Source organism: Colobus angolensis, unplaced genomic scaffold (assembly GCF_000951035.1).
Source record: "Colobus angolensis palliatus isolate OR3802 unplaced genomic scaffold, Cang.pa_1.0 Scaffold118, whole genome shotgun sequence".
Taxonomy (NCBI): domain Eukaryota; kingdom Metazoa; phylum Chordata; class Mammalia; order Primates; family Cercopithecidae; genus Colobus; species Colobus angolensis.
The window spans coordinates 6031336-6053709 of record NW_012112919.1 but is presented as its reverse complement, the minus strand read 5'-3'; the positions used below and the strand labels follow the sequence as shown (position 1 = coordinate 6053709).

At 39.0% G+C, this 22374-nt stretch overlaps 1 protein-coding gene across 1 annotated transcript in view; it reads right to left on the bottom strand.

Annotated features, from left to right (window-relative positions):
- The window catches only part of DNAH6 (dynein, axonemal, heavy chain 6), a 337022-nt gene that overhangs the window by 16446 nt on the left and 298202 nt on the right, over positions 1-22374 (bottom strand). The window contains exons 65-70 of the mRNA XM_011925684.1: positions 21498-21658; positions 19578-19666; positions 18629-18775; positions 17098-17236; positions 9289-9408; positions 8056-8177 (exon numbers count right to left, since the gene is read on the bottom strand). Of these exons, the coding sequence (XP_011781074.1) occupies positions 8056-8177; positions 9289-9408; positions 17098-17236; positions 18629-18775; positions 19578-19666; positions 21498-21658 (778 nt within the window). The remainder of the gene's footprint in view (positions 1-8055; positions 8178-9288; positions 9409-17097; positions 17237-18628; positions 18776-19577; positions 19667-21497; positions 21659-22374) is intronic.

Here is a 22374-nt window from a genome sequence, read left to right as displayed (position 1 = left end):
GCATTCATTCACTTCGGATAATGGCCTCCAGCTGCATCAATTTGCTGCAAAGAACATGATTTCATTCTTTTTTTTGTGACTGTGTAGTATTCCATGGTGTATATGTACCACATCTTCCTTGTCCAGCCCACTGTTGATGGGCACCTATGTTGATCCTATGTCTTTGCTATTGTGAATAGAACTGCAAACATATGAGTTCATGTGTTTTTTTTGGTAGAATGGTTTATTTTCCTTTGAGTTGATACCCAGTATGGGATTGCTGGGTTGAACATTACTTCTATTTTCAGTTTTTTGAGAAGTCCCCAAACTGCTTTTCACAGGGGCCAAACTAATTTACAATCCCACCAACAGTGTATAAGCATTCTGTTTTCTCTCTAACTTCACCAACATGTTATTTTTTGACTTTTTAATAATTACCATTCTGGCTGGTGTGAGATGATATCTCATTGTGGTTTTGATTCACATTTCTTTGATGATTAGTGATGTTGAGCATTTTTTTCATGTTTGTTGGCTGCTTGCATTTTTCTTTTCTTTCTTTCTTTTTTTTTTTTTGAGACAAAGTTTCACTCTTGCTGCCTAGGCTAGAGTGCAATGGCATGATCTTGGCTCACTGCAATCTCCGCCTCTCAAGTTCAAGCGATTCTCCTGCCTCAACCTCCCGAGTAGCTGGGATTACAGGCTTGTGCCAAACCACGCCTGGCTAGTTTTGTATTTTTAGTAGAGACAGGGTTTTTCTATGTTGTTTAGGCTGGTCTCGAACTCCCGACCTCAGATGATCCGCCTGCCTCAGCCTCCCAAAGTGCTGGGATTACAGGCATGAACCAGCGCACCTGGTTGTCTTTCATCTTTTTTTTTTTTTTGAGAAGTGTCTGTTTATGTCCTTTGCCCCCTTTTAATGGGGTTGTTTGTTTTTTGCTTGTTGGCTTCTTTAAGTTCCTTATAGATTTTGGATATTAGTCCTTTTGTCAGATGCATGCTTTGCACATATACTTTCCCATTTTGTAGGTTGTCTGTTTACCCTATTGATAGTTTCTGTTGCTGGGCAAAAGCTCTTTAGTTTAATTAGGTCACAATTGTCAATTTTTGTTTTTGTTGCATTTGCTTTTGAGGCCTTAGCCATAAATTATTTGCATAGGCTAATATCTTGGTGTTTCCTAGGTTTTCTTCTAGGGTTTTAATAGTTTGAGGTATCACATTTAATTCTTTAATCCATCTTGCATTAATTTTTGTATATGACGAGTGGTAGGAGTTTAGTTTTATTCTTCTACATAAGGTTAGCCAGTTTTCTTAGGACCATTTATTGAATAGAGTGTTCTTTCCTCATTGTTTATTTTTGTCGACTTTGTTGAAGATCAAAGGTTGTAGGTATGTAACTTTATTGCTGGGTTCTCTACTCTGTTCCATTGGTCTATGTGTCTATTTTTTGTACCAGTACCATGCTGTTTTGGTTACTGTAGCCTTGTATGATGGCTCTGGCTTTTCTTTTTGCTTAGAATTGCTTTTATTATTCAAGCTCTTTTTTGGTTTCCTGTGAATTTTAGAATATTCTTTTCTAATTCTGTGAAAAATGATGTTGGTAGTTTGACAGAAATAGATTCAAATGTGTGATCGCTTTGGGCAGTGTGGGCATTTTTATAATATAGAGTCTTCCAATCTGTGAGCATGAAATGTTTCTACGTGTGTCATCCATGATTTCTTTCAGCAGTGTTTTGTAATTCTTGTAGAGATGTTTCACCTCCTTGGTTAGTTGTATTCTTAGGTATTTTATTTTCCTTGTGGAAATTGTGAATGGCATTGTGTTCTTGATTTGGTCCTCAGCTTAAACATTATTGATGTATAGAAATGCTACTGATTTTTGTACACTGATTTTGTATCCTGGAACTTTACTGAAGTAGTTTAGTAGGTCTTTTGGCAGAATCTTTGGGATTTTCTAGGTATAGAATCATATTGTCAGTGAAGAGAGATAATTTGACTTCCTCTTTTCCTATCTGGACGCATTTTATTTCTTTCTCTTGCCTGACTACTCTGGCTAGGACTTCCAGTACTATCAATATGTTGAACAGGAGTGGTAGGAGTGAACATCCTTGTCTTGTTCCAGTTCTTAGGGGAAATGCCTCCAATTTTTTCCTGTGAAGTATGATATTGGCTATGGGTTTGTCATAGACGGCTTTTATTACTTTGAGGTATGTTTCTTCGATGCCTAGTTTGTTGAGGGTTTTTATCATTAAAGGATGTTGGATTTTATTGAATGATTTTCCTGCATTGATTGAGATAATCCTATGGTTTTGTTTTTAATTCTGTTTATGCAGTGAATTATATTTATTGATTTGTATGTTGAACCATCGTTGCATCCCAAGAATAAAGCCCACTTGATTGTGGTGGATTATCCTTTTGGGGTGCTATTGGATTAGATTTCCCAGTATTTTGTTGAGGAGTTTTGAGTTTATGTTCATCAGGGTTATTGGCTTGCAGTTTTCTCTTTTTGTTGTGTCTTTGTCACATTTTGAGGCTAGGATGATACCGATTTCATAGAATGAGTTAGGGAGGAATCCCTCTTCTTTGATTTTTTGGAATAATTTCCATACGATTGGTCACCAGCTCTTCTTTGTACATCTGGTAGAATTTGTCAGTGAATCTGTCTGGTGCAAAACTTGTTTTGATTGGTAGGTTTTTAAAATTGCTGATTCAATTTTGTAACTCATTATTGGTCTGTTTGGGGTTTCTGTTTCTTTCTGGTTCAATCTTGGGAGGTTGTGTGTTTCCAAGAGTTTATCCATTTCCTTTAGATTTTCTAGTTTGTGCACATAAATCACATAAATATATTTGTAGTAGTCTCTGATTGTGCTTATTTGTATCTTCTTTTTTGTCTTTGTTAATCTAGCTAACAGTTTACCAGTCTTTTTTATCCTTTCAATGAGCTAACATTTTTGTTGTTGTTGACTTTGTATGCTTTTTTCTTTTTGGTCCCAATTTCATTTAGCTCTCCTCTGATTTTAGTTATTTCTTTTCTTCTGCAAGCTTCGAGTTGAGTTTGTTCTTGTTTTTCCAGTTCCTTTGGGTGCAACATTAGGTTGTTAATTTGAGATCTTTCTATTAATATCTTTTTGACATAGGCAGTTAGCTTTATTCACTTTCCTCTTAACACTGTTTTTGTTGCATCTCAGAGCTTTTGGTATCTTGTGTCTCTATGTTCATTTGTTTCAAATAATTTTTTGATTTTTGCCTTAATTTCTTCGTTTACCCAAAAGTCATTCAGGAGCAAGTTGTTTAGTTTCCATGTATTTGTGTGGTTTTGAGAGTTCCTTTTGGTATTGATGTCTAATTATATTCCACTGTGTTCTGAGAACATGCTTGGTATGATTTTGATTTTTTAAATTTGTTGAGACTTGCTTTATGACCAAACATGTGGTCAATATTAGATTATGTTTTGTGGGCAGACGAGAAGAATGTATATTCTTTCATTATTGGTGGAATATTCTGTAGATGTCTATTAGGTCCAATTAGTCAAGTATTGAATTTAAGTCTAGAATTTCTTTGTTAGTTTTCTTCCTTCATGATCTGTCTAATGTTGTCAGTGGAGTGTTGAAGTCCCCACCCCCGCTGCTTCTATGATTATTGTGTGGCTGTAAAAGTCTTTTCTTAGGTAGAAGTAATTATTTTATAAATCTGAGTGCCCCAATATTGGGAGCATATATATTTAGAATCACTAAATCTTCTTGAATTGAATTATTTATCATTATATCATGCCCTCTTTGTTCTTTTTTACTGTTGTTAGTTTATGGTCTGATTTCTCTGATACAAGAACAGCATTCTTTGCTCTTTTTTATTTTGTTTGCATGATAGATCTTTTTGCATCCCTTTACTTTGAGCCTATAGTTGTCATTACATGTGAGATGGGTCTCTTGAAGACAGCAGAAGGATGGGTCTTGTGTTTTAATTCAAGACATTGTGTTAACACTCTATGTCTTTTAAGTGGAATGTTTAGGTCATTTATGTTCAAGGTTAATATTGATATGTGAGGTTTTGTTTCTGTTGTGATGTTTTTGGCTAGTTGCTTTGTAGTCTCGATTATGTAGTTGTTTTATGCAGTCTGTAGGCTATGTACTTATGTGTGATTTTGTGGTTACATGTATTGTTCTTTCATTTCTATGTTTAGGATTCCCTTAAGCATCTCTTGTAGAACTGGTCTGCTGGTGCCAAATTCTCTCAGTGATTACTTGCTTGGGAAGTATTTTACTTGTGTTTTGTTTATGAGGCTTAGTTTGGCAGGATATGAAAGTCTTTGCTGGAATATCTTTTCTTTTCTTTTTTTTTTTTTGAGACAGAGCCTCACTCTGTCACCCAGACTGGATTGCAATGGTGTGATCTTTGCTCACTGCAACCTCTGCCTCCTGAGTTCAAGCAATTCTCCTGTCTCAGCCTCCGAGTAGCTGGGATTACAGGTGCATGCCCCTATGCCTGGCTAACTTTTTGTATTTTAGTAGAGATGGGGTTTCAACGTGTTGCCCAGGCTGGTCTGGAACTCCTGAGCTGAGGTGATCCACTTGCCTCTGCCTCTCAAAGTGTTAGGATTACAGGCGTGAGTCACCATGCCTGGCCCTGGAATTTATTTTCTTTAAGAATGCTAAAAATGGGCCCCCAATATCTTCTGGCTTCTAAGTTTTCTGCTGAGAGACTGCTGTTATTCTGATAGGATTCCCATTATAGGTAATATGGCCCTTTTCTCTAATTTTTTCTTTGGTTTGACCTTGGAAAGCCTGACGACTATGTCTTAGGGATGGTCAGCTTATATAGTATCTTGCAGGAGTTCTCTGGATTTCTTGTATCTGCATGCCAACTTCTCTAGTGAGAAAGGGGAAATATTCTTGGATTATATACTCCAATATGTTTTCCAGTTGCTTACTTTCTCTTCTCTCCAAGGAATGATAATAAATGGTAGATTTAGTCGTTTTACATAATCTCATATTTCTCAGAAAAAAAGAGAATCTTAAAAAATTCTCTTTATTTGTTTTTTCTGACTGGGTTGATTCAAAGGACCAATCTTTGAGTTCTGAAATTCATTCTTCTGCTTGGTTTAATCTGTTGTTAAGGCTTCCAGTTTTGTTTTGATACTCCTGTAGTGAGATTTTCAATTTCAGAAGCTCTGTTTTGTTCTTTCTTAATATAGCTGTATCATCTTTTAAACCTTGGATTATTTCTCTGGCTTCTTTGCATTGGATTTCAACTTTCTATTGGATCTCAAGTTTTCTTGCCACACATATTCTGAATTCTGTTTCTATTATTTCAGACATTTCAATCTGACTAGGATCCATTGCTAGGGAACTAGTGTGATCCTTTGGAGGTAACAAAGCACTCTGGCTTTTTGTATTGCTGAAGTTCTTATGCTGATTTCTTCTTATCTGAAGGAGTTGATGCTTCTTTATCTTTTTGAATTTGCTTTTGTTTGAATGGAGTTTTTTGACTTTTTGTTCTTTTTTTTTTCCCTGGAGGATATAACTGTTGTGTGTGTTGTGTACAATCAATTGGCTTTGCTTCTGGGTGCTTTCAGAGCAGCAAAGCTCTATATGGGTTCTTTGGTTACGTAGAGGTTTATGCAGCGTGTTTGAACAGGCATTGCTTGTAGCAATGTTATTTTTGTTTGGTATTGTAATTCCGGCTGTAGTACAGTGGATGGTGCTCAATAGAGCCAGCACATAGGCTCTTAGCTGCAATAGCCCTCAGTGGGGGTGGAGGCACTAGAGAAGTGCAAAAAACATGCTCCTCCAACTCAGTTACCTTCAGCAGGGGTGGATCCAATGGAGAATCACAGAAAAGCAGCTTACTGCAGTACACACACTTACCAGGCCCCAACAGGAAGGGCTCCAACGGGAAGGCGGGTGAGGGTGGAAAATGAGAGATGTTCCCTCTTTAAGTCCATTCCTAGGTCTTGGTGGTATCTCTTTTAGTGGCTGGTGTCACACTCCCATTTCCTTTGTTCCAAGTAGGGCTTTGGTGGAGTGTGCTCCCTCCTTTCTTAGGGGCGGTTTGTACCAAGGACTGTCTCTAGAAGACCCTTTACTCCTTAGGTAACTGCCCATCCCCTGTGCTTGCCAAAGTTAGAGTGAGTTGTGGAGTATGTTGGCAGGTGGTTTGGTGATGCAGTTGTTCAAAGGTGGAGGCTCCCTGGACATGGTAGTGGCACTGCCAGTGTGCAACCAATATGGCACCTGCTGTCTAGGCTTCTCAGCCCAGCAAATGGTTATGGGGCCTGCCTACCTCATGCTCCCTGACCCGGTGGGTCTCCCTCCAGTCTCTGCCCAGGTAGCAGGCCTAACCAGCTTGGTTTGTCCCAAGCCATTTTTGTCCAGATCCCTGACCCAGCCCAGGCATTCTGGGCTATGGAACTCCATAAGCGAGAAGTGGTGGCTGTTAGGCCATGCCCATCTTGGAAAAAGGAGGGGTGGGCTGGGTGCAGTGGCTCACGCCTGTAATCCCAGCACTTTGAGAGGCCGAGGCAGGTGGATTGCCTGAGGTCAGGGGCTCGAGATCAGCCTGGTCAACATGGTGAAACCCTGTCTCTACTAAAAATACAAAAATTACCTGGGCGTGGTGGCGGGCGCCTGTAATCCTAGCCTACTTGGGAGGCTGAGGCAGGAGAATTGCTCATACCCGGGAGTTGGAGGTTGCAGTTAGCTGAGATCGCACCACTGCACTCTAGCCTGAATGACAGAGCGAGACTGTTTCAAAAAAAAAAAAAAAAAAGAGGAGTGACCAGCTCCCATGCTGGCCTACAAACCTGTGCCATACTCTTCTTTGTGTTCCCCTACTCGAGCTCAGGCCACAGATATCAACTTGATATCCCTGGGTGGTGTACTTGAGTCCTGGGGAGTTGGGAGTAGAACTGTGGATTTTTCCCCTGGCCCCTAGGGGTCAAGCACTGGCTGTGATGGGGGTGGTGAACTACTCCTGGGCTGCCAATAAAACACTCAGGCAGGGCTGTGCAGGCTGTGCTGTGGGCACTCTCCCACAGGAGTGGCCTCAGAGGTGGTCTTGGGAGGGGCCAGCAGGCAAAGGGGTGCATGGAATAGATGCACTTTGGGTCTGTAGCAACGGTGGTGGGGCCTGTCTTGAGGCATGAGCATGCTCAGGCTCTGCTATTTCCTGGACTGGCAGATAGTAGGAGCTACAGCCACTCAGTGTAACATAGAAAGCCTTGGGGGATGAATGTCTGTGGTAGCATTATCCTGCAGTTGCACAGCATAGCAAAGCCTTCTGGGCTCTGTGTGGGTTCAAACTGTGCCTCTGCTTTTTCCTTGGGCTGCTCTGCCTGCCAGTCCAAAGGTCTGTGGGGGGTCACAGGAACTCCTGTGTCTAGGATCTCAGAAGTCCATGGCAGGAACGTGGTGCCCTGGGGTTCCTTCACTGACTCCTTCTTTAGGTCCAGTCCAAGTCCAGGGGTTGGTTCTGGTGCCTGGTGACTCCGCACAGGCGTAGGAGAGCTTTGAGTGCATGCTGAAGAGCTTGGACTACCCTTAGGTAATGGTGCAGCATCACAAGGTCTTTACAGAGGAGTAAAACAACTCAGTTTTCTCTGGGTTATGATCTGACACTGTGACCATGCTTTTAATAAACGGTGTTTTAATTTATCTGCTTTGGACATTTGTCACTGTATTTTTATCATTGAATCATGTATGGATCCACAAACCTTTGTGTAATATGACACAAATGTGCCCAGCCTGGTAGAAGAAGGGCAAAGGGAGAGGGTTATATTATTTCTGAAATCCTCATGTAATTGTTGGATTGTGATCAGGTAGATTATGGATGGACTAGGCAGAAGGCCGGGAGATGGAGAGGCTTGGCCAGTGACAGGGAAAATGCGTGACAGTCTTAGGATTCTGTGAAGGACCCAGAGGTAACAGACTAAATTGGAACCAAATGTTGAAGTCAAGGTCAAACAATTATTTTATTTGTTTATTTAGGAAGATCATAATTTCCAGAGTGAGTAGGGGTGATTATTGATGTTTTGCGTTTCTATACACAACATAAATATGTATTTTAAGATGAAAGGCCACATACCTGGAAGACTAGATTGGCATTTTCATGCATTCCAAAAATTTCTGGGTCATCGATCAAAGGCAGATTTTCAATGTAGTCCTTAAACTCTTGTAGGCTGTCAGCCATGGGTGCAAAATAGATGCCTGTTATTAAAAACACAGAAGACAAATATGTCTCAAATAGACTGGCTTTATACTGCCAAGTTTGATTTTTCTTTGTGTGGTGCAGATGGTGGCTGCAATCAGCTGGCTCATGTAGCAAGGGGGATTGTTTTTCCTAAGCTTTCATGCTTTTGTTGCTGTGTCTAGTTTTGTTACCTTTTCTTCAGGCCTTGAGAATCTGATTACTGTCCTAACCTTTCAAATGCCTTCTCCAGAGCATTTAAAGACGTGGAGAATCCAGGGATATGCTGCTGAAAAGTATAACTCATGAAGGGCTCCAAATCTATGCTGAAAGGTGTAACTCATTAAGGGCTTAAATTTATGCTTGTGTTAGAGATTGCTTTCATACTTACTTGATAAACAACAGCCTTCTCTAATTCCCCAAACTAAAAGCTACACTGAAATCTAGGGTTACTCAACTATCTATATGATTGCAGGACATACAGTTGAATCTTATCGGCTCTGACTGATGCTCAATGGTAGGAGCTTTTATGAGCTTGTACTAATCAAGTTGCTCCTTCCAAGGGGATCAGCACTCAGGACAATTAATCTGTTTGCTGTCTGACTCGTAATGAGCTATCTCCAACTCACAGATCTGGTTTTTACTCAACTTGCTGTAATAGACATTTTCATTTCTTTATTTAAAAAACTGTTACTTAGTAGTAGTAATAATATTTACTATGATTTAGAGACTGGGTCTTGTTATGTTGCCCAGGCTGGATTTGAACTCCTGAGCTCAAGTGATTCTCCTACCTCAGCCTCCTGAGTATCCGGGACCACAGACATGTGCCACTATGTCTGGGTGTTTTATTTGATTACATTCAAAATACACTAGAACATAAGAGTGAAAACAAATTTAGACACAGTGCAATAAACTTTAAAATCGAAGCAACTCAAAGTAGTTACCAAGCACTATGTAGCTCTGTGATCCTACTATCAAACCAGCTCTGAAAGTGGCCAAGCATGGGGATAGGGTGTGGCTATAAGAGGGTTGTGGAGACCCGACACAGACAGCCGCTGGATGGGAAACTGAGAGATGCTGTCAATGACTTCTTGGGAAAGGCCTTTCCTGTAATATTAAAAAGTCATTTACCTGATTCAGAGTATTTATAATCTTCTTCTAATGTTTCAGGAGAAAAAAATCTTTTCAAGATAGTACGAAGGCATCTTTGATCCCAGCTGTCTGTGACTCTACCACCATAGGTAATTTCACCTGAAAATAAATTTGTATTTTGAAATTATCGCTGTTTTTAAAAAATTGATAGGTATACCTAATTTTAAAATTTTAACGTTTATTTATGTACACATTTGTTTGGTACTGAAAATGGAAAGCACACAACAGAATTTCCTTCCACCACCCCCCTCAAAGATAATAGAAGTCAGTTTTTGAAAAGTAGAAAAAATCTACTATATGTACTCTACTCTCATTATTTTGCTGTTTTAGTGTTCAGAAACTAAAGCCACTGAACTCTATCTACATATTTCTTTTTTGTTTTTGTTCTTTTGCTTTGAAATAGTGATTTTGAGTCTTATCATTGATTGCAGTATTCTAAAGCATACACATTTTCCATCAAACAGTGCTTCTTCCGAAGCCAATGAGTAAAGCAGAATCAAGTATTTGTAGCAAGGCATTCAACCTCTGTACATTCCTTATTAATTATTGCTATCAGGGTAATGAGGAAAGATAGATTCAAAGCAAAAGGGACAACTCACTTCACAGTAATGATAAGGAATTATAACTGATTAGTATCCCATCTCTCTTTCCACAGAGAAGCTACTTTCCGTGTGTCATCCCCAAACTATGTGTAGCAAGGAAGCACACTGGAATCTATTGCTGATATAATTTCTTCAAAATTCCAGATCGATTGCTACAATTCACCATTCACCACTGTAGTGTTCCTGGAAGGATTTCACCTGTGATACCAACATTGTCAACTTCTGAATCCTTCAACTGTTGATCCATTCTCATCTCTATTTCTTCCATCATGTCAGGAAGAAAAAATTGTTTTTTCTTTCTCTTTCAAGCTGACATGGTTGGTTGAGAGAAAGTTATTTTAGTCTTTGGAATCTCAGTAATTTATTTCTTCCAAGACAGGAATGTCTTTATCTGCACATCCTGTAGAGATGCCCGTCTTCCCTATCCTGTTGGAGTCACTCGTCAGTCTTGTTGGATAAGACACTCAGGGAGAGGGGAGGGGAAGTAGGTACCAGGGCTGATGGTTAAATTGCTGAATCCCTGTGTCGGCAATTCCAAGAAGTAAAAAGGAGATGTTCTGTATCTTTCTAGGAGTATTCTTTAGTGACCCTCTGGGAAATCTTGGAACATAAAGTTGGGTTAAATCTCTGTTGTGGGTCCATCTAATATGGCCTGACTTGAAACTCCTCTTGGGTCCTTGGCGCTGGAACATAAAGCTCTAGTTTCTCCAACTGCATGATGATGTCAGGGGAAGAAGGGTGTCCTAACATATATTATTCTAAAATAAGTTTCTAATTAAAATATCTGCATTTTGACAAGAAGCACAGAAGTGTTTTCCTTACAAATCAACAGATTTTGTGCTTCTCCATCCAGATTTGACTCTATCCTTTTTCTTGGGTCAAACTGAGTAAACAAGGAACTCTGTCATTTTGACTCAGGGTAGACGACTCACAGCTCACTTTCAAGAAGGAGTCTTCTGGCTTTGGTCTTCTTAGAAGAGGGACCGTGTGTGTGTGTACGTGTGTGCATGCATGTGTGTGTGGTGGGGTCCACCATCCATGCCACCGCTTGGTCTGGCCCCAGCATCATGGTTCCTGTGGGTCCCACTGCAGAACCCAACATAGTGGCTTCCCCTTTCTCTTCCTTTCCTATCTCTGTGGGCTGACTTGGGGATGATCCAATAAAAACTGGAGAGGCCTGAGGTTTGACTTTGTCTTTGCCAACTTTGAGCTCAGATCCACCCCCAATACCACTCCTGGATGTGTGTATTGCTGTAACGTACACTATAAAATCTGAAGGTCCTCCTCCAATCCCAAATACCTTCCAGTATTTAAAGCCTCCTAAATATTTCTCTGTTTATTCTCTCCTGTCTAGTTTCCCCACTGGTATTGCTATGTCTCCATGTTCAATCCCTCATTTTGCTTTTATTATAGCTTTGTGAATTGTTGCACCTCTTCCTAACCTAAAAGACCATAATTGCTAACCAATGTTTATAAGTTAGAGCAAAATTTATTAGCATAGCCTTTCAGGATATGCCCCCGGCTTACCTTTTTTAGTGTTCTTGAAGACACAACTGCCCTCCGTACACATTTCCTCTTCTGGAGCTAATAACTGTTTCTCTAGCAGTGCCATGTCCCACACACTGTTGGCCTCCCCTCACCCCTGCACCTTTATTGAGGTTTAGTTGGTATCCAAAAAATGGGACACAAAACTGGTGAGTTTTGACATATGTATTTACTTATGTTGCTATCTCCACAATCCGTATGGTAAACATATCCATGACCTCTGACAATTTCTTCATGCCACCCACTTTTTTTATTGTGGTTAGAATACTTAACATGAAATCTACTCTCTTGACAAATTAATTTAAAGTACAAAATACCTTATGATTAACTGTAAGTGCTATATTGTACAACAGATCTCTGTAACTTACTCATCTTGTATAACTATAATTTTATACTTACTGAACAACAACTCCCCATTTTCCTCCTCCCTCTATCCTGTAATAGCCACCATCCTCTTGTCTACTTCTAGACTTTTGACTATTATAGAGGCCTCATATAAAAGGAATCATGCAATATTTGTCCTTCTGTGACTAACTTATTTCATTTAGTGTAATGTCAGTCAGGTCCATCCATGTTGTCACAAATGGTAGGATTTCTTTCTTTTTTAAAGATAAATAGTATTCCATTGTATGTATATACTATATTTTCTGTATCCATTTATATGTTGATGGATATTTGGGTTGTTTCTATATTTCGGCTACTGTGAATGATTCATTATCTCCATCAGCTTTTGGTAGGCAGACATCCAGAATCTATCATAATAGTACTAATCAATATTTTATCAATTAATCCATAAACTAATGCCTAAAAAACTCACCATTAGCAAGTATCGCCACCTGGATAAAGCATTGTCTTTTTACTCCTATCTTTTTTAGAAAACCAGTTTCAATGAGATATAATTTAAAAAACCACAAAATTCACAAAAACATATATAAAAGAATATATATTGAAAATATATCTATTATATATAATTACATATATATATATAAATTCATTAATTTTTGGTAAATTTACAGAGTTGTCTACCCATCACTGCAATCTAACTTTAGAACATTTCCATTTCCCCCCAAAAGAAATCTTGCATCCATTTGCAGTCAGTCCCCATGTCTACTCCCTGTCCCATGAAACCACTGAACTACTTTCCATCTCTATAGACTTGACTCGTCTGGAAATTTCATATACATAGAATTGTACTTGTGGGCTTTTGTGTCTGACTTCTTTTACTTAGCATAATGTTTTTGAGATTTATTTATGTTGTTGTATGTATCAGTACTTTATTCCTTTTATGGTGGAATAATATTCTGTTTATGGATATGCCATATTTTACTTAGCCATTCACCAGTTATTGGACATTTTTGGCCACTATGAACAATGCTGTTGTGAACATTTGTGTACAAGTTTTGTTTTTGTGTGGGTTTTTTTTTTGTTGTTGTTGTTTTTTGAGATGGAGTTTCACTCTTTCACCCAGGCTGGAATGTAGTGGCCCTATCTCGGCTCACTGCAACATCCACCTTCTGGTTTCCAAGTGAATCTCCTGTTCCAGCCTCCTGAACAGCTGGGATTACAGGTGTGCACTACCACACCCAACTAATTTTTGTATTTTTAGTAGAGGTGGGGTTTCTCCATGTTGGCCAGGCTAGTCTCGAACTCCTGATCTTGTGATCCACCCACTTGGGCCTCCCAAAGTGCTGGGATTACAGGCATGAGCCACTGAGCTTGGCCTTGTGTACAAGTTTTCGTGAGGACATACGTTTTAATTTTTCCTAAGTACATATCTAGGAGTAGAATTGCTAAGTCACATGGCAACTTTGTTTAAACATTTTTTCAAAGCAGCAGGACAATTTTACATTGCCACCAGCAGTATGAGGGTTCCAATTTTCTCGTATGCTTACCAGCATTTGTTATTGTCTTTTAAAATTATGGTCATCCTAGTAGGTGTGAAGTGGCATTTCATTAGAGATTTAACTTTCACTTTCCTCATGACAAATTGAGCATCTTCTCATGTGCTTACTGGGCATTTGTGTGTTTTCTTTGGTGAAATGTCAATTCAAATCAAATCTTCAATCATTTTAATATTGAGTTATTTTTCTTATTATTGTTGAGTTGTAAGAGGTCTTTATATACTTTGGATACAAGCCCTTATCAGATATATGATTTGCAAATATTTTCTCTCAGTCTGCATCTTGCCTTTTCACTTTCTTGATGGTATGTGTTGAAGAGTAAAAGTTTTAATAATTTTTTTTTTTCTGGGATGGAGTCTTACTCTGTTGCGTAGGTTGGAGTGCAGTGACACAATCTTGGCTCACTGCACCCTCTGCTTCCCGGATTCAAGCGATTCTCCTGCCTCGGCCTCCCGAGTAGCTGGGACTACAGGTGCCCGCCACCACGCCCAGCTAATTTTTTGTATTTTTAGTAGAGACGGGGTTTCACTGTGTTAGCCAGGATGGTCTTGATCTCCTGACCTTGTGATCCACCCGCCTCAGCCTCCCAAAGTGCTGGGATTACAGGCTTGAGCCACAGCACCTGGCCTAAGAGTAAAAGTTTTAGATGTTGATGAAGTCCAATTTATTTTTTCTTTTTTGTGTCATATCTCGGAAGTCAGTGACTAACCCCAAGTCACAATTTTCTCCAAAGTTTCTTCTAAGAGATTTACTTTTTTCTGTTAATTGTAGGTCTGTCACCAATTTTGAATTAATTTTTGTATATGGTATAAGGGTTCAAATTTATCCTTTTGTGGATGGACACCCAATTGCCCTAGCATTATGTGTTGAAAAGACTATCCTTCCCCCATTGAATTGTCTTGGCACCATTGTTGAAAATCAGTGGTCATAAATATAAAGGTCATTTTTGGATTCTCAATTCTGTTCCACTGATTTACAAGCCCATTCTTTTTTTTTTAAAATATAAATGTTATTTCTCAACACAAGGTCCATCAATTCAAGACATTTTTGTAAGCAATGATACCAGCCATTCAGTCCATCACTAAAGAACTGATGGTCCTGGGAGTTTAACCATGTCAATGCAGTCTTTTTTTATATTAACAGAAGAAAAATGGGTGCCCTTTAACAAAATTTTAATATTAGGAAACACAGAAGTCAGAGGGAGCCAAATCAGGTTTGTAAAGTGAATACCTAATGATTTCCCATAAAAACTCTTGCAAAAGTGCTCCAGTTTGATGACAGGCCTGAATAGCATTGTTGAAGTGAAGATGGACTTTCTGGTGAAGTGTTCTTAGGCATTTTTTCTGCTAAAGCTTTGACTAACTTTTTAAAAATACTATCGTAATAAGCAGATGTTATCATTCTCTGGCCCTCCAGAAAGTCAAGAAGCAAAATGCCTTCAGCATTCCAAAAAAACTGTTGCCATGAGCTTTGTTCTTGACTAGCCTGCTTTTGCTTTGACTGGACCACTTCCATCCCTTGGTAGTTACTGCTTTGATCGTGCTTTGTTTTCAGGATTGTACTGGTAAAGCCATGTTCCATCTCCTGTTATAATTCTTTAAAGAAATGCTTCAGGATCTTGACTGCACTTGTTTAAATTTCCACTGAAAGCTTTGCTCTTGTCTGCCTCTGATCTGGATGTAAAAGTTTTGGCACCTATTGAGTGGAAAGTTTGCTCAACTTTAATTTTCAGTCAAAATTGTGTAAAATGAACCTATTGAGATGTCTATGGTGGCTGTTGTTTCTGCTGTTAATTGTTGGTGCTCTTCAGTGAGGGCATGAACAAGATTAATTTTTTTCTTTGCAAATTGATGTGGATGGCCTACTGCTGTGGGCTTCATCTTCAACACTGTCTTGGCCCTTCTTAAAACTAGTTATCCATTTACAAACTGCTACTGATTTGTTTGAGGCATTGTCCCTATAAACTTTTTGTAAAGTATCAATATTTCACCATTCTTCCATACAAGCTTCACCATAAATTTGGTGCTTGTTCTGCTTCAATTTTAGCAGAATTGATGTTACCCTGGCAAGGGCTCATTGCAAATTGATGTCTTATCCTTCTTAGTGCCTCAAACTAGATCCAGAAACAGAATTTCCAACACAGATTGAAGATCCAAATTTGTAAGAACTGGAACACCTTTCTTAATTTTCCCATAAAATCAGTCTCATTTACAGCAATACTTTGGGATATTTGTTGCTGAGATGTCCTGTTTTCTTCAGAACAACTTTTTTACAGCTCTGAGACTCTTTGGACCAAGACTACGTGCTGGAGGGAACAGTGGATGGGTGCCACATAAAAAGAAATCGACCTGATAAAGGCTCTGCTCCCTTCATGCCAGAAACAAAAAATGTGTTAGAACTATGGTCACCACTGCTAAGTCAAAATCTATGTCTATTCTTATGCCAGTGCCACAATGACTTGTTGTAACTTTGTAAGTTTTGAAATTGGGAAATGTTACTCTTTTGACTTTATTCTTCTTTCCACGACTGTTCTTGCCATATGAGGCCCTTCACATTTTCATATGAATTTTATAATCAGCTTATCAATTCCTGCAACATGCCAGTTGATCTGGGTGTAACAGTCTACAGTTACATAGGGATTGCATTAAATCTATAGATCAGTCTGGCAAATTACTTTTTACCTCCACAATTACTTCCACAGCAGTAGAGACTGAGGTAACCTGAAACATCAAGGATTCTAGGAGAGGGAGAAGGAAAAGGAAAATGAGAGATAGGAAAATTCAGGGTAAGCAGAGGATACCAGAGAACAATTTTGCCTACATCTCCACTTTGCTAAACAATTTTGGCCCCACTGGGATGGCTTGGGGCAGGAGTACAAAGTAGCCTCCCAAATTACAGGGCTTTCCCTGTTGGTTCACTCTGGGGACTGGTCCTAAACTATTTTTACTGTTATCTTGCTGCCTTCATCTCAAATATGTTTTAAGGTTTCATTTTGCCTTTTAGTCTATAGATCACCTGATACCCTTCTGCTGTTTTGCATTTCCCTTACTTGCCAATGAAAATCATCCATGTCCTTTCTGTCCCTTTTCAGAGCTCCTCCTTCTCCCACTTCCCAGTGCAAATATCCTCTCCCTTACTACTTGAGCCCACATGGTCCAAATTGGTTCTAATTTTGGCAACAAGATCCTTATGTAGTCACAGTTAATATTTACCAAAAATTTAATTCCTGAAAGATTTTTTCTTTTTCACAGGTATATCTGAATTAAGAGGTCTCTACTAGTCAAATAATGTTTAGGTTCTTTTGAATTTAAGATCGTGGATTCTGGAGGTTACACTGTCTGGGTTCAAATCTCGGCCCCAGCACTTTGTAAATGGTGTGCCTCAGTTTTCTTATGTGTAGAACGGTGATAATAATAGTCCTCACATTGTAAGGTTGTTATGAGGATTAAATCTGCTAATTCTTGGGAAGTGCTTAAAAGGGTTCTTGGCATGTAGCAAGCACTGTTTTTCCTATTATTATTATTTGAGAAAGCAGCTGTCCCATTCTCTATATGTGAATATTCTCATGATGTCCTGATGTGTTCTTCTCACAATCTTGTCTTCACACAAGGAACATCAAAAATCATCACCACCACTATTAAACACAGGGGGAGGACACCATCTTTGTAAGGGCCAGGTGGGAGTAAACCAAAAACTTTGTGGTACATAGATGGAAGGCCTGGCCACAAGGACGTACTCACCAGTAATATAAATCAGTGCATCCCAGGGAATCTTTCCTTCTTTACAATAGAGGTTGAGGTTCAGTAAAGCACATTCCCTGTCACTGTCATTAAATTCATAGCAGATATTCCAACCAAGGGGGCCAAACTTCTTTCTCTCCTAGAATGAAAAATGAAAATGGTCTGAAACAAAATTTGATAAAATAAATTCTGTGTAATATATTGAAAACTAAAAAGAAGTTTCCATTGAAATTGGGCATCACCACACTGCAAAATCAGTAAAATCATGTGGCTCAACTTCAGCTAGGCTTTTACCAAACAGAGGAAGCACCTCTTCCTTCAATACTGGCTCCTCCCCATATTTCAAAAAACAAATTTGCTATTACTAGAAATTTGATAGACCTGTCAAAAGAACATTTTTCCTTCAGGGTAAAATAAAGCATTTTTTCATCAGAGTAGGAAAAAAAAATTTCACCTGTAGTCTTTTGGCATAAAAATATTGACCCTGTAATCATCCATCTGGTGGAGAGAACTACTCCCTGCTGTTTTAAGGAGTCTGTCCATGATTTTTCAGTTATGCCACACAAAGAACCATATTTTTGTTTCATGGCATACCATCATGAAATCCTCCCCCAACGTCCTTTGTTATTTCCCTATCCTATCTTAATTTCTTAAATTTGAAACTGATAATTATTCCAGAGGTTTGGTTCCAAGTTCCCTGCTCTTGATCTCAAAATTTTCCTAAAGCTTAAACTACCTCCGCATCTCAGGTGCTTTTGTTAGCGGAACAAAGGCCTCACACCCAGAACCCCTCCCCTGATCCCAACCTGTCAGACCTCCTCTAATACCTTTTAACCTATTTATCTTATATCTGGCATATTTTCTTTTCTTTCTTTTTTTTTTTTGAGACAGAGCCTTTCTCTGTCACCCAGGCGGGAGTGCAGTGGCGCGATCATTGCTCATTCACCCTTGACCTACCAGGCTCAAGCAATCTTCTCACCTCAGCATCCAAGTAGCTGGGACTACAGGTATGTGCCACCATGCCTGGCTATTTAAAAAAATGTTTTTTGTAGAGATGGGCTTTCGCTGTGTTGCCCAGACTGGTCTTGAACTCCCAGGCTCAAGTGATCTGCGCACGTTGGCCTCCCAAAATGTTGGGATTATAAGGATGAGCCACTGTGCCCAGTCTGATTATTTATTTATTTATTTTCTGTAGATCACACACATTTGAAAACCGGAAAACTAATATAATAAATATGCCACCTACGAGGAAATCTATTTTGTGCTTATTGAACTGAATTGAACCTACTGCATTCATCCAACTGATGATATTTTGTAGGCAGATCAGACGAGAGGTGAGAGCTGAATCTGTGAAACATGGAGGCAAGGGGAGTATAGAGATTGAAAGTTGAATGAAAACAACTTGGGTTCACACACAGAATGGAGTCTTCAGCATTTCACAATGACATTTACAAGCTTTCACTTAATTATTGCTATTTATTTTACAATACACTTCCTTGTCGCTATTAAAAAGCAGAGTTGATAAGTGTACCTGAATAATCGCATGGAAGAAACAAATGCCAAATATTATTTGCCTCCATTTTTTTCCAAGTATATTTTCTTCAAAAAACGAAGGTGTCATTTCAGTAAATGCTCGTCTGATATTTGCACGTAAACCTTTTGGAGGCTCATTGGTCACCTGGATTTAGATGAAATATACATGGCAGAGAGAGTGATTTTATAGATTTGCGTTATTTCTGAATAACACACATAGACTGAAAGCCATTGAGATGATGTAGATAGCTGATGTTCATGGGGAGGTAGGGACCATTCCTGGCATGTTTGAGCCTGCTTTGTATCTTGCTCAGGCACAGTCCACGGAGAACATGGAATGGCAGGGTTCTCAGACCTCCAGTGGTTGAACCACATGTTCAACAAGAACCTCAGACACTTCCACTTAGCGTCCATTTTTTCTAAACACAGGCCAGAAAGCAAGCTCAAGGTTTCCTCATTGAATTTTGCATCATCCTGACATATGGCATTGTCCCATAGTTTGTCCCCGATGTCCCATGACATGGGACAGGGAGGGAAGAAGCACCTCTTGTTCCTCATATGCAGAGGCTTGCCATAGATCATAAACTTCCAGCATTAAAATCCAACAACCATACTAGTATGGCTTGTAGGCTTTCCTGTTTCTTAAATACTGAAACATTCCCTTAACTCTGGAAGGGGTTCTCTTCTCATCACTCTGTACCCTTAACATTTTCTTGTGAGGGTGAGAGCTGGAAGAGCTGAATACCAATAGGACTAGAATATGCAAGGATGGGGTTGGGCAATCATTTCCCTACTTGTTAAAGATGAAAAGATACTGACTTCATCTCCCCATCCTGGCCACGCAGACCCCCACATGCTTCTGTGCAGGCTCTGATATCCTTGGAGGCACTAGATGAATATTCTGAAACCAACCATTTCACATTGTTCCAACCATATGCATACATTACCTTGACAGAATTTTGAAGAACTGTAACAGGAAATGTATTACTAGGCATGGAGCTTAAAAAAAGTCGAAAAGTGTCCTTAATAGCACTATCTGTTTAAAACAAAGATAAAATAACAAAAAAGGAAAATGTTTAGTTGGTAGTAGCACTTTTCCATAAGAAACAATTATTCTATAGAAGGAAAAAATCCTATAAAGCTTTGTTTAAAGACCTAGTTAATCTATTACAAGTATATTATAAACTGTTTTAAAATGGGAGTAAGATGCGTTGTTTTAGAAACTTCACGTTAGGAAGGTTTGGCAGTCAAGAAGTAGGCACATTTGGGTAAATACATTAGGAACATGTTAATTTTTAATAGTTACTGAACTATTAAGGGTCTTATCTTTGGAATGGGAAACATTTTCAGTTGAAAAAGTGGGCAGTTATTGCCCATGTATTTCTTCTCATGAGGATTTTTTGACCATTTAATTTAACACAAGGGGCATGAAAATGGCCAACATCAGAACTTAAATGGTTAGGTTATAAATGATTATAGCAAGGGCCAGAATAGGACTTTTCTATCCACTTAAATTTAGTAAGCACTTAAAATACACAAACAACTTCAGCTGGCTTCATTAGCCCATCCAGTCTCCTTGAAGAACTGGCAAATGCTCTTGTCCTAGTTATAGTGAAGCTGAACGGCATCTCCATATTCTGGAGGCTCATGTAGTACCACCACAGCAAATTGCTTTTTTGATGCCTCTCTAACATTTGTTTCTTAATTATATTCCTAATCATTGGGGACCTCTGACCAGTACTGAAGACCTCCTTGTCATTTCTCTTTAATTATTTAAATAGAAATAAGCCACAGGCCCAGCAGGAAGCAGGCCATCACTTATTTGACTGCAAAGGAATGGAAATAGTGGAGATTATGAATGGTGGATAAAAATGAGTCCTTACCTTTATCAGAAGCAACCTGTAGAAGGCTTGGGGGTGAGGGCAGGGGGCCAGGAAGTGAAGGGCCTTTAGGGGAAGGCTGCTAAACCCTGAGCTGGCTCAGTGAACAGTGCAGACTGGGGACTCTGGAAAGGAGCAGCTCTTCACCTTAATAAGTAGCACTAAATAAAGTGATTTGCAAGATCATCTACATAGTTCTTACCTTTCCAGAAAGCTTTCTGTAGTGAGGGCACAAAGAAAGGCCTCAGAGAAAGGGCTCTCTCTGGATATGCTTGCCTGGAAGTTCTACCCCAGGCCTTCACAGCAGAGTGGTAGAATGGGACCCACACAATTTGTTACCAATAAAATAGTTCCTGAGATTTTGGTTATTTTTATACTAACACTTTAAAATGAGTAGATTCTAATTCCACTTCCTCTCTTTGCAGCCCATTACACTTTCTTGAGTGGGCAAAAAAGTGGTGAGATAATAGCTAGTGCCAGCAACTATGAGTAATGCTGGGCATGCCCATGGGGTGGGTGTGGCTCTGAGGCACAGGTAAAGGTTAGTTGTCATGTGGGTTACAGAGGATAAAAGGTGGTAAAAAACTACTCTAAGGGAATTGGTGGTAATTTGAACTCTGTTCCTTGACATTTCTCATTATATAGGGAAAGATTTAATTTCTTTTGCTTATCCTAAGTATATTTTTCTTTTTAATATGCCTATAAGTAATATATTTCAAATTCAAATGACCTCTCATAGAAGGCAATAAGAAACAGAAATGATCCAGTGGATCCTAGCCTCAACTTGTAGTTCTGAAGGCCTTTTGTCAAACCCTGGTTGTGTAAATTAGCTAAATCTCTCTAGGTCTCAAATTTCTCCTCTTTAATATAGGGAAACATAGTGCCTACAATAATGAATTACTATAAGGAGTGAATTCAACAAGAAAAGGTCACATCAAAATGTTATTATTATGCAGGGGCTATGTGCTCAACATGTGCTCAACATACCTGGATCTGTGAAGGTTCTAATGAGCTCTTCCATTGCCAACATCCAAGAAGCAGCAAGATGGCAGTTTTGCAAAAATACCCAGTTTCCTGATTTCATTGCATCCTTGATCATTTTTTCAGCAATAGGTCCCTGTCCTTGCCCCAGTGAAATTGACTGCACCCTTAATTAAACAGCAACAAAATATCATCTTATGCTATTTTAAAGCAAAATCAATATCAAGAAATGTAAATACAGTAGACTCTTGCTTAGGATATATATATACATACACATTTTGAATCCTCATTCCAATAGGAGTACAAATATGTTTTCCTTATTTCTTGTTTTTAAATATATTTTTACCATGACCCACACAGAAAAGTGCAAAAACCGAATATACAGCTCTACAAATGATCACAAATCAATACCTGTGGTTGAGAAGAGAACTGTGCTGATATACCAGAGACATTTCTTTTATGCCTTTCTCTGCCTCAATGATTTCCCCTTCCTTCTTCCCAAAGGTAATCATTATCCTAACTTCTAACAACACTATAGATCAGTTTTTAAACACTTAAAAAATTGAAGTCTAACATATATACAGAAAAATACATACTATTAGTGTATGGCTCAATGAATTCTCACAAAGCAAATGTGCACATGTACCACTACCCAGGTCAAAAAACAGTACCTCTCCTTATCCCAAAAGGCAAAAACAATTTTGAATTCTAATGCCATCGATTAATCACACAGCATCTGTGAAAGCCAATGTGGGAAACTAGCTACAACTAAGAAACCTGTGCAAAGCACTGGCCCTCTGAAAGCACCCAGAAGCAAAGCCAATGAACTATACACAACATACACCACAGTCAAACCCTCAAAGAAAAACAGGAATACAAAAAT